This window comes from Hyperoodon ampullatus, assembly GCF_949752795.1.
Source record: "Hyperoodon ampullatus genome assembly, chromosome: 2".
In the NCBI taxonomy this organism is placed as follows: Eukaryota; Metazoa; Chordata; class Mammalia; order Artiodactyla; family Ziphiidae; genus Hyperoodon; species Hyperoodon ampullatus.
In genome coordinates this window covers 109491871-109507047 of record NC_136915.1, presented here as the reverse complement: position 1 = coordinate 109507047, position 15177 = coordinate 109491871, and the positions used below count along the sequence as shown (strand labels likewise).

At 37.6% G+C, this 15177-nt stretch overlaps 1 protein-coding gene across 1 annotated transcript in view; it reads right to left on the bottom strand.

The window, feature by feature from the left end:
- VPS45 (vacuolar protein sorting 45 homolog) overlaps nucleotides 1-14816 on the bottom strand; it is a gene marked incomplete at its 3' end in the record, with an annotated part of 66237 nt that extends 51421 nt beyond the window's left edge. The window contains exons 1-6 of the mRNA XM_079697792.1: nucleotides 14694-14816; nucleotides 13920-14054; nucleotides 5665-5725; nucleotides 1520-1599; nucleotides 381-449; nucleotides 123-260 (exon numbers count right to left, since the gene is read on the bottom strand). Coding sequence (XP_079553918.1) covers nucleotides 123-260; nucleotides 381-449; nucleotides 1520-1599; nucleotides 5665-5725; nucleotides 13920-14054; nucleotides 14694-14786 — 576 coding nt within the window. The 5' untranslated portion in view covers nucleotides 14787-14816. The remainder of the gene's footprint in view (nucleotides 1-122; nucleotides 261-380; nucleotides 450-1519; nucleotides 1600-5664; nucleotides 5726-13919; nucleotides 14055-14693) is intronic.
- Between the last annotated feature and the right edge of the window lie 361 nt (nucleotides 14817-15177).

Genomic DNA, 15177 nt, shown 5'->3' with positions numbered 1-15177 from the left:
TTGCCAGTAAACCTAACACATCATCTCCTTAGTTTTAGATAAAATATTTCTTTAATTTCTGAAATATGAAAAAGAAATGAATGGTCTTAATGTTTTGGAACTGGAGATAGAGAATGCCATACCTTAACACATTCTGCAAGTCTCTTTGCTGCCTCTGATGAAAGCTGGTAACGAATCATGGGACATTTCTTCAGAGATAAAAGGAGAGCTGTCAGTCCTTGAGTTGCTCTGGATAGTTGGACTGGATCCCAATTTCGACCCTTTTTGTTAAAACATATATTCAGAGAAAATATTTGAATTTTATCTTACAAGTCCAATTACTTACTGAATTAACTCCTACCTGATAAATAAACTTAAAAAAAAATCCTTTCTTTCCATACCTGGCAGCAACCCAGAATATTGAGGGAAAACAAATGTGGATTCACAGCAATGTAATCACCATAAAATTCCTGTGAACAGAGCACCAAGATCAGTTAGTCATTCCATAAACTCCTAACTGTATCATGCAATAATATGTTTCATGTGTGATATAATACTATGTGATACAATCAAATTTGAGGAAATGCAGGTATAAAAGAGAAAAACTGATCAATTAACAATTGAGTAACAATAGTCAGTGTGAGGGAATTAATAAGATAATCATAAAATAGTAGCAATAATAATAAATGTTTAACAAAAAAACCCAAAAAACAAAGTTGTTTAAATATACATATCATACTTAAGGAGACTTATCAATTAGTAAAAATAAAACACTGCTAAAGATATACAATGTTACACTCAGTTAGATGAATAAGAACTTTGTTGTCCAGTGTATTCTCATGAGGGAGAATATGATTTAAAATAGGTCATTCTTTTTTCATTCCTTTATCACCTAGCACATCCTCCTGAAAATCCAAAACTTGTTTATTTGCTTCCCTGAGGACGATATTCTTCACTTAGGTGATAAATGTATTTAAACATCTGTGATAAATGTATTCAAGAACACTAAAGGGTTTAAGAAGGAAAAGGTAACATGAAATGTTCTAATGTGAAGTATTACTTAGCATGCAGAATAAACATTTAGGAGTTGCAAGTTTTAACCTAATGACAAATCTGCTTACTACTTCCCAAAGCAAGATAATCACAAACAGAACTTTAATAAACCTCATTCACATCCTTTACTTCCTATTCTCTCCCAATCAGACATAAACTATAACTGTGTAGATGAATAATCTTATAGTATAGCTCATAAAACTAGCATTAAGACATATCTGGCTCTGTCCCCAACCCTGTGAAACCATCCCTACCAATCCAGTCCCTTTCCAATCTCCTCATTCCCACTGCCTCCTTTAATTCTATTCCCACTCAATTTGATACCTCTTCCAAACTTTCTAAATATGAGTATAGTCTGGTGCAATGCATATTTATTGTGTCTGATCAATAGCTTCCTTTCTTATGAGACAACACCTTCCATATTTTTAGACTCAAATCTTTAGAAAGGGCCAATATAAGATATGTATTAGAGGACCAATATGTTTACCTGAACCTCAGCCACCACTTCCTGTTCATCAGCTTCAGCTAATGACTTCACATCACTCTTGCTGATCACATTACTGAAATCTGAAACAGGCATATAAGTTGTGGTTGACTCAGAGGAGATCACCTCTGCTGCAATTAGACATAAATGGGCCTGACAGTTAAAGTCTAAAGACTAAGTGAAATTTAGTATACATTGTGGTATATGTCAAACACCTTCACATTGGAATGAACAGCACAAATATGTTTAAATCTGTAAATTCATAATACTTAAAAAAAAAAAAAAGAAGGGAACCATCATTGTAGGCATTGGAGGATGCTAGGGAACCAAATCATTATATTGAAAATAGCAAATACTGGGAAAGAAGTAAGCTTTTATCCTTTTATATGCAAACTGTACCACCAGATAACCAAACAGTAGATGAGGGGAAACTCCACTTTAAAGAAATTTTCCAGCTAAAAAAGCAAAGGAATGATAATGATAGAATTAAAACACCATCATTTTTTTCAACCCCTAATGAATCAATGGATGGAACTAGGCATTGGGCATTAACCTCTGCTAGTATCACAGTAAGAGACAATCAGTGGAAGCACAGAACACTACCTATGAAATATTCTCGTCAAAAAGAAATCAAATCTGAATCTAATTAAGCCTCTGTATCCAAGTACCAATTTACAAGAACTAGAGGACAGAGGGAACATTTTAAATTGCAAAGAACATGTTAAAGTACCCCATGCAGACGCAATCAGCAAGATCCAGGCTGTGGGAAACTTTAATAGAACAATGTAGTTTCTTCAATAAATAGACCGCATGGGGGTTGGGGTAGAGAGAGGACTTACAGAAGATTAAAGAAACTTAAACAACATATCAACCAATAGCAATGTGTGGACCTTACTATGATCCTGATTCAAACAAAGAGTGGTGAAAAAAAAAGGTATGAAAGAATTTGAAATTTGAACACTGAATATTTGAATAAATAGGAATTTTTTTCATTATTTGGATATAATAATGGTACTCTTTAAAACAAGCCCTTGGGGCTTCCCTGGTGGCGCAGTGGTTGGGAGTCTGCCTGCCGATGCAGGGGACACGGGTTCGAGCCCTGGTCTGGGAAGATCCCACATGCCGCAGAGCAACTGGGCCCGTGAGCCACAACTGTTGAGCCTGCGCGTCTGGAGCTTGTGCTCTGCAACAGGAGAGGCCGCGATAGTGAGAGGCCCGTGCACTGCGATGAAGAGTGGTCCCCACTTGCCACAACTAGGGGAAGCCCTCGCACAGAAACGAAGACCCAACACAGCAAAAATAAATTAATTAATTAATAAACTCCTACCCCCAACATCTTCTTAAAAACAAAAAACAAAAAACAAAAAAACAAGTCCTTATCATTTAGCGATGCACATGGAAATATTTATGGATGAAATCATGTGATGTCTTAGATTATCTACAATATAATATTGATGGGGGAGTAGATAGCAGTATAGCTAAAACAAGATTGGCCATGGTACGATAACTGTAGAAACTGGGTGATGGGTACATTGGGATTTATTAGACTATTCTGTCTACTTTTTACATATTTGAAAACTTCCATAATAAAAAAGTTTTTTTAAATAAAGGAAGGGAAGAGCCTGTTATACAAGATGTTTAGTAGACATAAGAATATACAAAAATAAAATTAAAAATGACATGAGCAGAAGGCCAGTTTTGTGCTAATTAATATAAATTGTGCTGAAAGTCTGTAAAGAATAACATCACTATATATACTCATTTTAGTTTATTTCAATCAAATAAAATTGTGAAGTTGATTGCTCCACCCAAGACATTTCAACAGTCCATTTTTCCTAGGCTTTAGTGCTAACTACTTTAACATATATAATTTTTTTTCGACTTCATAGATTTATAGCCGAAATCAAACAAACTTTACAACCAGAAGAGTAAATATTAGACTTATTTTTGGTTATTAATCTCAACCACTGCATCAAATAACTCTTTTCAGAGGAAAAGGGAGTCTTTCATCTCATGATCTATTAAATTTTTAGCTAAGAGACTCAGCAAAACAGTAATTCTTTTGGATGTCCAGATAAATTTGACAGCATGGGGAATCAATCTCTCTCTCTCTATAAATATATGTGTGGGTGTGTGTGTGTCTATGTGTGTCATTGAATACAAAAGTTTTTATACTTTCCTGTCCTCAGTACCTAGCTTGTAATCAGACTTAAAAAATACTGGAATGACTACACACCTATCAGGATGGCTAAAATGAAAAACAGGGACAACACTAAATGCTTGTGAGCATACAAAGAAATTAGATCACCTGTACACTGCTAATGGAAATGTAAAATGGCATAGTCATGTCAGAAAACATTTAGCAGTTTCTTAAAACACTAAGCATGCAACTACCATATGACCCAGCAATTGCTCCCTGGGTATTATATATTACAGAGAAATAAAGACTTATGTTCACACAAAAACCTATACACAAATATTTATAACAACTTTATTTGTATTAGCCCAAACTAGAAATAACTCAGATGTCCTTCAACAGGTGAACAGTTAAACAAATTGTGGTACATCCATACCATGGAATACTACTCAGTAATTAAAAAAATAAATAAATAAATAAAACGAGGACTTCCCTGGTGGCGCAGTGGTTAAGAATCTGCCTGCCAATGCAGGGGACACAGGTTCAAGCCCTGGTCCGGGAAGATCCCATATGTCGCGGAGCAACTAAGCCTGTGCACCACAACTACTGAGCCTGTGCTCTAGAGCCCGTGAGCCACAACTACTGAGCTCGCATGCCACAACTACTTAAGCCCACGCACCTAGAGCCCATGCTCTGCAACGAGAAGCCACCACAATGAAGCCTGCACACGGCAATGAAGAGTAGCTCCCGCTTGCAGCAACTAGAGAAAGCCCATGCACAGCAACAAAGACCCAATGCAGCCAAAGATAAAATCAAATAAATTAAAGAAAAAAAAGAAAAAAGAAGAAAAAGAAAAAGCTTAATTGAAAAAGAAAACCCGTGATTATTAGCCAAAAATAAAACAAAAACAAAAGTAGGATGACAGAAGAGAATAAAATTGCCTGTTTTTACCTCCTGGGGTTGTTTTAAGGGCTGAATAAAATATGACAGAGTTCTTATAAACTACAGTGTCTTATCACAAATGTTAATTTTTTGTACCATTATTAAATTGTAGTATATGCGGAAGAAAGTATGTATCTTAGACTATAGTTTAAACCCTAAAACTCCAAAGCCTTCAAGTAAACAATACAAATGCTATGAAGATCAATAAGGACATCTAGAGGAGAAAAGATGTAACTTCCAAAGCAGAATGTATTACATTAAAAGAATCCATATAAATTGTATAGTAACCACAAACCCAGTTTATTTCCAGGCCTCCACCCCTTTTCCCCTCCCCAAACGTTATGCAAATAGGAGATATCTACCTGATGACTTGTACTTTCAAGTATTACATAAAGTTGCAAAGAGAAGTAGACTGTTTTCATCTGGTATGTAAAGTAAATCTCTGCTTTTCCAACAATCTCAAGTATATCCTCCCTCCAAATAAATAAATCAGCTTCTATAGCTCAGTTCATAAAAGTGTAAAATAGAAATAAGTATACATACTTTTTTGGCAAAGGTGGAATGTGAAACTTGACTACTTACAACTTTTGACTTACAAAGAAACTTGAAGGGCAAAGTAAAACTTAAAAAAAAAATTTGTTGGGCTTCCCGGGTGGCGCAGTGGTTGCGAGTCCGCCTGCCGATGCAGGGGACGTGGGTTCGTGCCCCGGTCTGGGAAGATCCCACATGCCGCGGAGCGGCTGGGCCTGTGAGCCATGGCCGCTGAGCCTGCGCGTCCGGAGCCTGTGCTCCACAACGGGAGAGGCCACAGCAGTGAGAAGCCCGCGTACCGCAAAAAAAAAAAAAAAATTTGTTTTTAACCTAAGCAGTCTATGATGAGTGGAAATCACATTTAGCTCTCAGAAACAGAATGCTGGTCCAACACTTTTAATACTTTGAAATGACAAAAAAACTCACCAGACTCTTACAGTGATGGATTCAATTAACTTACTGATGATATGAAGTAACCAATAGAACATATTAGCTAGGATTTAGTTACATGATTGAACAGGTGAAATAACATACTTACAAATAAAATATATACTGTATTTGGGCCTTCGGAGCTCCTGAATCAGATAATCCACATTCTCCTAGAAAAGAAAAGAACAAACAAATAAAATATGAGAACTGCTTAAGTGAAAAAGTAATAAATACGTATCCACTGATTTCTTTAAGTATTTACTGAGTGCCTACTGTGTGCTGAGGTCTAGGTTAAGTGTGTGTATGTTGGGAGGGGTGAGGGCTGGGGATAAAAAAGAGCCACATTGAATATAATGATCAGGAATCATATGTAACATTAACTAGCTGCATTGCCTTGGCCAAATTAAGATTAAAAAATATAAAGGACATAGATGTTGAAATACAACATAAAGTAGATAATAATTCTGAAAATTTGCCTCAGGCTGTTTGTTTATAAATTTTATTCATCTGATCAAAATTCTTATGTGGAACATCAAAATGTGTCTAGTCCTTTAAAAACCAACATTCAAGAGAAAATATAGTTAAATATATTCACTTGGGCTTTTAACTAATTGGGACCAGAGGCTGCAGAACTGCAATATTTGTGAAGTATTTGCAAACAGTAGGCTAAGACCTTTTGTATAATTACATTATTTAAAAATAAAACATGAAATTTAGAACTAAAAAACAGTTGATTTTCAAATGGTCAAAACATAATAATTCCAATTACATAGAAACATAATGCAGGTCTTATCTACTTTTGATACTATAACATATGGTTAAATTTCAGTATAAAGTTGATCCCCAAATTATACATAATATAAAATATCATTTTTGAATGTTAAAAAACCATACATTTCCTTACAGAATTAAAAGTAATGTAAGTAATACATATTGCTTGTTAAATGGGAAAGAGACTTTAAAAACTGTCATTTAAATTTAAAAAACACATTAAAAATTAACTTTATAATGTAATCTTAAGGAAAAATTGTTTTTAACAACACATTTTGAGTTTGAGAGAACATACATATGGCGTTGAAAGAGCTTCTCTAATAAAAAATGTTAGGAAATGATGGACTAATAATCTCTAAGATCCCTCCCGGAGCCAAAATTTCATGACTAATATGAAACAATTGGAAACTACTGTATCAAAGAATTAATTGATGTATTAATTAATTCAGGAACTATTTACTGAGTAGCCATTACGTGGTAGGCACTGGGGACATAACAGTGTGAAAATATGGACATTATCTCTGCTCTCCTGGAGCTTACTGCTAGTAGGTGAGACATATTAATTAATCACACAAACCATATAAGACTTCAACCATGACAAGTAATAGGGAGAGGAAGATGGTGCTATAAGTGTTTATGAGAGGGGAGTTTGACCTGGTCAGCAAGGCCAGGAAAGATTTGCTTGAGGGAGTGAAAACGTTCCAGGCAAAGAGAAGAACCTGTGCAAAGGTCCTGCGGCATGACAGAATACAGTGGACTGAAAGATTAGTGTGGCTAAGAGCAAAAAGGGGAATGGTTTGAAATGAGGCTATAGAAATAGTAGGAACTAGACCATACAGGGCCTTGCAGGCCACACTTAATGGAGTTTTGTCTTTATCATAAAAGCAATGAGCAATCATTCAAGGATTTCAAGTGTGGTGACATGGTCAGATTTGTATATTGGAAAGTAGATAATGTACAAGCACTGGAGTTAAGAACATGAATATAAAACAAGAGAACATAAAAAATAAGATTGAAATAGTAAAGGATTTTTAAAGGAGGACTCAAGTTAGATTTAGAAGATGATGGCTGAAAACTGACAGAAGGCTAAAGAATCTTTAATCTGGGGAAGAGAACAAACAGAGGACAGGAATGAGCATGTAAAGGGATCATAAAAAGACCTATCTGGCTGCAGTGGAGGAGCAGAGGTAGGACATATGAGGTTGAATACATAAGGGCAGACCAGACGAGCTAAAGGAGGGCTCTGAGGGCTACGAAATATAAATTTAATCATGGAAGTAAAATTGAGCCATTAAAGGTTCCTGAGTATAGATGTGAATAAAATGATAAAGACTCAAAACACTGATATAAGTATGTAAGATTAAATGGCAATGGTGGCCCTGAACCAAGATGGTGAAGTAGAAGGACGTGCTCTCACTCCCTCTTGTGAGAACACCAAAATCACAACTAGCTGCTGGACAATCATTGACAGGAAGACACTGGAACTCACCAAAAAAGATACCCCACAACTAAAGACAAAGGAGAAGCCACAATGAGATGGTAGGAGGGGCACAATCACAGTAAAATCAAATCCCATAACTGCTGGGTGGGTGACTCACTAACTGGAGAACAATTATACCACAGAAGTCCACCCACTGGAGTGAAGGTTCTGAGTTCCACATCAGGCTTCCCAACCTGGGGGTCTGGCGACGGGAGGAGGAATTCCTAGAGAATCAGACTTTGAAGCCTAGTGGAATTTGATTTCAGGACTTCAACAGGACTGGGGGAAACAGAGACTCCACTCGTGGAGGGCACACACAAAGTAGTGTGCGCATCAGGACCCAGGGGAAGGAGCAGTGACCCCAGGGGAGACTGAACCAGATCTACCTGCTAGTGTGGGAGGGTCTCCTGCAGAGGCAGAGGGTGGCTGTGGCTCACCATGGGGGCAAGGACACTGGCAGCAGAAGTTCTGGGAAGTACTGCTTAGCGTGAGCCCTCCCAGAGTCTGTCATTAGCCCCACCAAAGAGCCCAGGTAGGCTCCAGTGTTGGGTTGCCTCAGGCCAAACAACCAACAGGGAGGGAACCGAGCCCCACCCATCAGCAGTCAAGCAGATTAAAGTTTTACTGAACTCTGCCCACCAGAGCAACAGTCAACTCTACCCACCACCAGTCCCCCCCAATCAGGAAACTTGCACAAGCCTCTTAGATAGCCTAATCCACCAGAGGGCAGACAGCAGAAGCAAGAAGAACTACAATCCTGCAGCCTGTGGAACAAAAACCCCATTCACAGAAAGACAGACAAGATGAAAAGGTAGAGGGCTATGTACCAGATGAAGGAACAAGATAAAAGGCCAGAAAAACAACTAAATGAAGTGGAGATAGGCAACGTTCCAGAAAAAGAATTCAGAATAACGATCATGAAGATGATCCAGGACCTCGGAAAAGAATGGAGGCAAAGATCGAGAAGATGCAAGAAATGTTTAAAAAAGACCTAGAAGAATTAAAGAAAAAACAAACAGAGATGAACAATACAATAACTGAAATGAAAACTATACTAGAAGGAATCAATAGCAGAATAATTGAGGCAGAAGAACGGGTAAGTGACCTGGAAGACAGAATGGTGGAACTCACTGCTGCGCAACAGAATAAAGAAAAAACAATGAAAAGAAATGAAGACAGCCTAAGAGACCTCTGGGACGACATTAAATGCAACAACATTCGCATTATAGGGGTCCCAGAAGGAGAAGAGAGAGAGAAAGGACCCAAGAAAATATTTGAAGAGATTATAGTCGAAATCTTCCCTAACATGGGAAAGGAAATAGCCACCCAAGTCCAGGAAGCGCGGTGAGTCCCCTACAGGATAAACCCAAGGAGAAACACCCCGAGACACATAGTAATCAAATTGGCAAAAATTAAAGACAAAGAAAAATTACTGAAAGCAGCAAGGGAAAAATGACAAATAACATACAAGGGAACTCCCATAAGGTTGACAGCTGATTTCTCAGCAGAAACTCTACAAGCCAGAAGGGAATGGCATGATATACTTAAAGTGATGGAAGGGAAGAACCTACAACCAAGATTACTCTACCCGGCAAGGATCTAATTCAGATTCGATGGAGAAATCAAAAGCTTTACAGACAAGCAAAAGCTAAGAGAATTCAGCACCACCAAACCAGCTCTACAACAACCGCTAAAGGAAATTCTCTAAGTGGGAAACATAAGAGAAGAAAAGGACCTACAAAAACAAACCCATAACAATTAAGAAAATGGTCATAGGAACATACATATCAATAATTACCTTAAACGTGAATGGATTAAACGCTCCAACCAAAAGACACAGGTTTGCTGAATGGATACAAAAACAAGATCCATATATATGCTGTCTACAATAGACCCACTTCAGACCTAGGGACACATACAGATTGAAAGTGAGGGGATGAAAAATGATATTACATGCAAATGGAAATCAAAAGAAAGCTGGAGTAGCAATACTCATACCAGATAAAATAGACTTTAAAATAAAGAATGTTACAAGAGACAAGGAAGGACACTACATAATGATCAAGGGATCAATCCAAGAAGAAGATATACCAATTATAAATATATATGCACCCAACATAGGAGCACCTCAATACATAAGGCAACTGCTAACAGCTCTAAAAGAGGAAATCGACAGTAACACAATAATAGTGGGGGACTTTAACACCTCACTTACACCAATGGACAGACCATCCAAAATGAAAATAAATAAGGAAACACAAGATTTAAATGACACAATAGACCAGATAGATTTAATGGATATTTATAGGCTATTCCATCCAAAAACAGCAGATTACACTTTCTTCTCAAGTGCGCACAGAACATTCTCCAGGATAGATCACATCTTGGGTCACAAATCAAGCCTCAGTAAACATAAGAAAACTGAAATCATATCAAGCATCTTTTCTGACCACAATGCTATGAGATTAGAAATGAATTACAGGGAAAAAAAAGTAAAAAAACACAAACACATGGAGGCTAAACAATATGTTACTAAATAACCAAGAGATCACTGAAGAAATCAAAGAGGAAATCAAAAAATACCTAGAGACAAATGACAATGAAAACACGATGATCCAAAACCTATGCGATGCAGCAAAAGCAGTTCTAAGAGGAAAGTTTATAGCTACACAAGCCTACCTCAAGAAACAAGAAAAATCTCAAATAAACAATCTAAACTTACATCTAAAGGAACTAGAGAAAGAAGAACAAACAAAACCCAAAGTTAGCAGAAGGAAAGAAATCATAACGATCAGAGCAGAAATAAATGAAATACAAACAAAGAATAGCAAAGATCAATAAAACTAAAAGCTGGTTCTTTGAGAAGATAAACAAAATTGATAAACCATTAGCCAGACTCATCAAGAAAAAGAGGGAGAGGACTCAAATCAATAAACTTAGAAATGAAAAAGGAGAAGTTACAACAGACACCACGGAAATACAAAGCATCCTAAGAGACTACGACAAGCAACTCTATGCCAATAAAATGGACAACCTGGAAGAAATGGACCAATTCTTAGAAAGGTATAACCTTCCAAGACTGAACCAGGAAGAAATAGAAAATACGAAGAGACCAATCATGAGTAGGGAAATTGAAACTGTGATTAAAAATCTTCCAACAAACAAAAGTCCAGGACCAGATGATTTCACAGGTGAATTCTATCAAACATTTAGAGACGAGCTAACAACCATCCTTCTCAAACTCTTCCAAAAAACTGCAGAGGAAGAAACACTCCCAAACTCATTCTATGAGGCCACCATCACCCTGATACCAAAATCAGACAAAGATACTACAAAAAAAGAAAATTACAGATCAATATCACTGATGAATATAGATGTAAAAATCCTCAACAGAATACTAGCAAACAGAATCCAACAACGCTTTAAAAGGATCATACACCATGATCAAGTGGGATTTATCCCAGGGATGCAAGGATTCTTCAATATATGCAAATCAATCAATGTGATACACCATATTAACAAATTGAAGAATAAAAACTATAGGATTATCTCAATAGAGGCAGAAAAAGCTTTTGACAAAATTCAACACCCATTTATGTTAAAAACTCTCCAGAAAGTGGGCATAGAGGGAACCTACCTCAACATAATAAAGGCCATATATGAGAAACCCACAGCAAACATCATTCTCAATGGTGAAAAACTGAAAGCATTTCCTCTAAGATCAGGAACAAACAAGGATGTCCACTCTCACCACTATTATTCAACATAGTTTTGGAAGTCCTAGCCACGGCAATCAGAGAAGAAAAAGAAATAAAAGGAATACAAATTGGAAAAGAAGAAATAAAACTGTCACTGTTTGCAGATGACATGATACTATACATAGAGAACCCTAAAGATGCCACCAGAAAACTACTAGAGCTAATCAATGAATTTGGTAAAGTTGCAGGATACAAAATTAATGCACAGAAATCTCTTGCATTCCTATACACTAATGATGCAAAATGTGAAAGAGAAATTAAGGAAACACTCCCATTTACCACTGCAACAAAAAGAATAAAATACCTAGGAATAAACCTACCTAGGGAAACAAAAGACCTGTATGCAGAAAACTATAAGACACTGATGAAAGAAATTAAAGATGATACCAACAGATGGAGAGATATGCCATGTTCTTGGATTGGAAGAATCAATATTGTGAAAATTACTATACTACCCAAAGCAATATACAGATTCAATCCCTATCAAATTACCAATGGCATTTTTTATGGAACTAGAACAAAAAATCTTAAAATTTGTCTGGAGACACAAAAGACCCCGAATAGCCAAAGCAGTCTTGAGGGAAAAAAACGGAGCTGGAGGAATCAGGCTCCCTGACTTCAGACTATACTACAAAGCTACAGTAATCAAGACAATACGGTACTGGCACAAAAACAGAAATATAGATCAATGGAACAAGATAGAAAGCCGAGATAAACCCATGCACATATGGTCAACTAATCTATGACAAAGGAGGCAAGGATATACAATGGAGAAAAGACAGTCTCTTCAATAAGTGGTGCTGGGACAACTGGACAGCTACATGTAAAAGAATGAAATTAGAACACTCCCTAACACCATACACAAAAATAAACTCAAAAAGGATTAGAGACCTAAATGTAAGACCGGACACTATAAAACTCTTAGAGGAAAACATAGGAAGAACACTCTTTGACATAAATCACAGCAAGATCTTTTTTGATCCACCTCCTAGAGGAATGGAAATAAAAACAAAAATAAACAAATGGGATCTAATGAAACTTCAAAGCTTTTGCACAGCAAAGGAAACCATAAAGAAGACAAAAATACAACCCTCAGAATGGGAGAAAATATTTGCAAATGACTCAATGGACAAAGGATTAATTTCCAAAATATACAAGCAGCTCATGCAGCTCAATATTAAAAAAACAAACAACCCAATCCAAAAATGGGCAGAAGACCTAAATAGACATTTCTCCAAAGAAGACATACAGATGGCCAAGAAGCACATGAAAAGCTGCTCAACATCACTAATTATTAGAGAAATGCAAATCAAAACTACAATGAGGTATCAACTCACACCAGTTAGAATGGGCATCATCAGAAAATCTACAAACAGGAAATGCTGGAGAGGGTGTGGAGAAAAGGGAACCCTCTTGCACTGTTGGTGGGAATGTAAACTGATACAGCCACTATGGAGAACAGTATGGAGGTTCCTTAAAAAACTAAAAATAGAATTACCATATGATCCAGCAATCCTGCTACTGGGCATATACCCTGAGAAAACCATAATTCAAAAAGACACTTGCACCCCAATGTTCATTGCAGTACTATTTACAATAGCCAGGTCACAGAAGCAACCTAAATGCCCATCGAAAGACGAATGGATAAAGAAGATGTGGTACATATATACAATGGCATATTACTCAGCCATAAAAAGGAATGATATTGGGTCATTTGTTGATACGTGGATGGATCTAGAGACTGTCATACAGAGTGAAGTAAGTCAGAAAGAGAAAAACAAATATCGTATATTAATGCATATATGTGGAACCTAGAAAAATGGCACAGATGAACCAGTTTGCAGGGCAGAAATAGAGACACAGATGTAGAGAACAAATGTATGGACACCAAGGGGGGAAAGCTGTGGGAGGTGGTGGTGGTGGTGTGATGAATTGGGTGATTGGGATTGACATGTATACACTGATGTGTATAGAACTGATGACTAATAAGAACCTGCTGTATAAAAAAATAAATAAAATAAAATTCAAAAATTTAAAAATAAATAAATAAATGGCAATGGTGTTCAGTGTGATAGGTATGGAGGTTAATCCAGGAATAAAGTGATGTGGGTCTCTGTTGGGATAGTTAGTGGCTTTGGAAGTAGCTGAGAACCTTAAAGACATCTTGAAGGAAAAACTGGCTGTAAGCAGTGACTGAGATGTGGAAAGGAGGAGAGTCATGGTTATAACTCTGATAAACCAGGATAATTATGATGCCACAAATGATGATAATATAAATTTATTTTGCCTTAATAATACTTCCAGATCATAGTGTGCTGTATTTGCCTAAGCAGACAGCAGCTGTTTACGTAGTACCTTTGTAGGTCGAAGAAAACAAATTGCTTTCAGGTGTTTCATGACCTCTCGATTTTGAGAATCAATGCGTTCAAAAAGGTACACTTCCTTCTGGAGAATTTCCGATTGTGTGTATACCATACTCACTATGCCGGTCTGTAAAGAAAAAGAATTAACTAATATTATGCTAGTCCAGAATAATAAAAACAAGCAGCCATACCTAAGCCTTAAAATTTTTTTTCATTAATACTACTTAGTTGGATAACTTAAATACTAACATATGTAATAACACTTACTGAGCATCTAAAATAATAAGTAATGTACCAAAATGAAACGTTCTCTCTGAACACGAACAACCCATAAATTTCCAAATAAAAAATTTCCCATCACCTTAAAGAGTTCTTTTTTTAAATTTTGTGACCAATAAATAATAACCTGTCACCTCAGTTTGAGCCCTGACAGCTTTCCTTTAAAAACATAACGCTGAGTGGAAATAACAGGACCATCCCAAAGTCCTCCAAGTGCGCTGTCTTATATATTATTTCTTGGCAGAGGCATTTAGAAAAATGATTTCTGATTTCAATAAATTGTTCTGGGTACGAGAACCTCTGGCAGTGGTTAGAGCCATTCAGACTGAAAACCTTCTAGGCAAGCTTTATACAACCTTTCAGTTCCACACTGAACTGACCCTCACTTATAAATCTTTAATTAAATACTAAATCCTACAGTGGAATGGGACCAGCTATTGCAAGGGAGGAGGATTCCCTCACAAACACTGAGCAAAAGCAAACTCACCGTCTCTTTATCCATGAGAAGTACTTTCATGCCCGGTCCGCTGTCCTCTATCATTTTGGAAATGTACTGCTTCACAGCAAAAACCACGTTCATGGTAGCGAATTGACAGGTTAGCACTATAGCTCTTCCCGCCCCCCGTTTTTCTTGCTAAATTAACCCCCGGCCTCTTGTCCGGATCTCAGCAGCTTCCTCCCCGCCGGGCTTTGGCTTCCGGAAGTCCGGTCAGCTGTGGTCCTGGGAGTTGTAGTTCCGCTACGCGGTTCGGACACCCAGCCTCCCGGCTGCATGGAAGAATTCGGCTGAGACACCCTAGGCCGCCACGCCCGGACTTGATTCTCGATCCACCTCCAGCCCGGAGGTGTTTGAGGCCCGGACGCTCAGATCTCTCCCGGCCCTTGGCCCGGGGTCCGGGCCGCGGCCTGACGCCCCTCCTGCTGGCTTGGGGAGAGGGTGGCGCCTCGCGGTGTGGAGGAACTTGGCATAA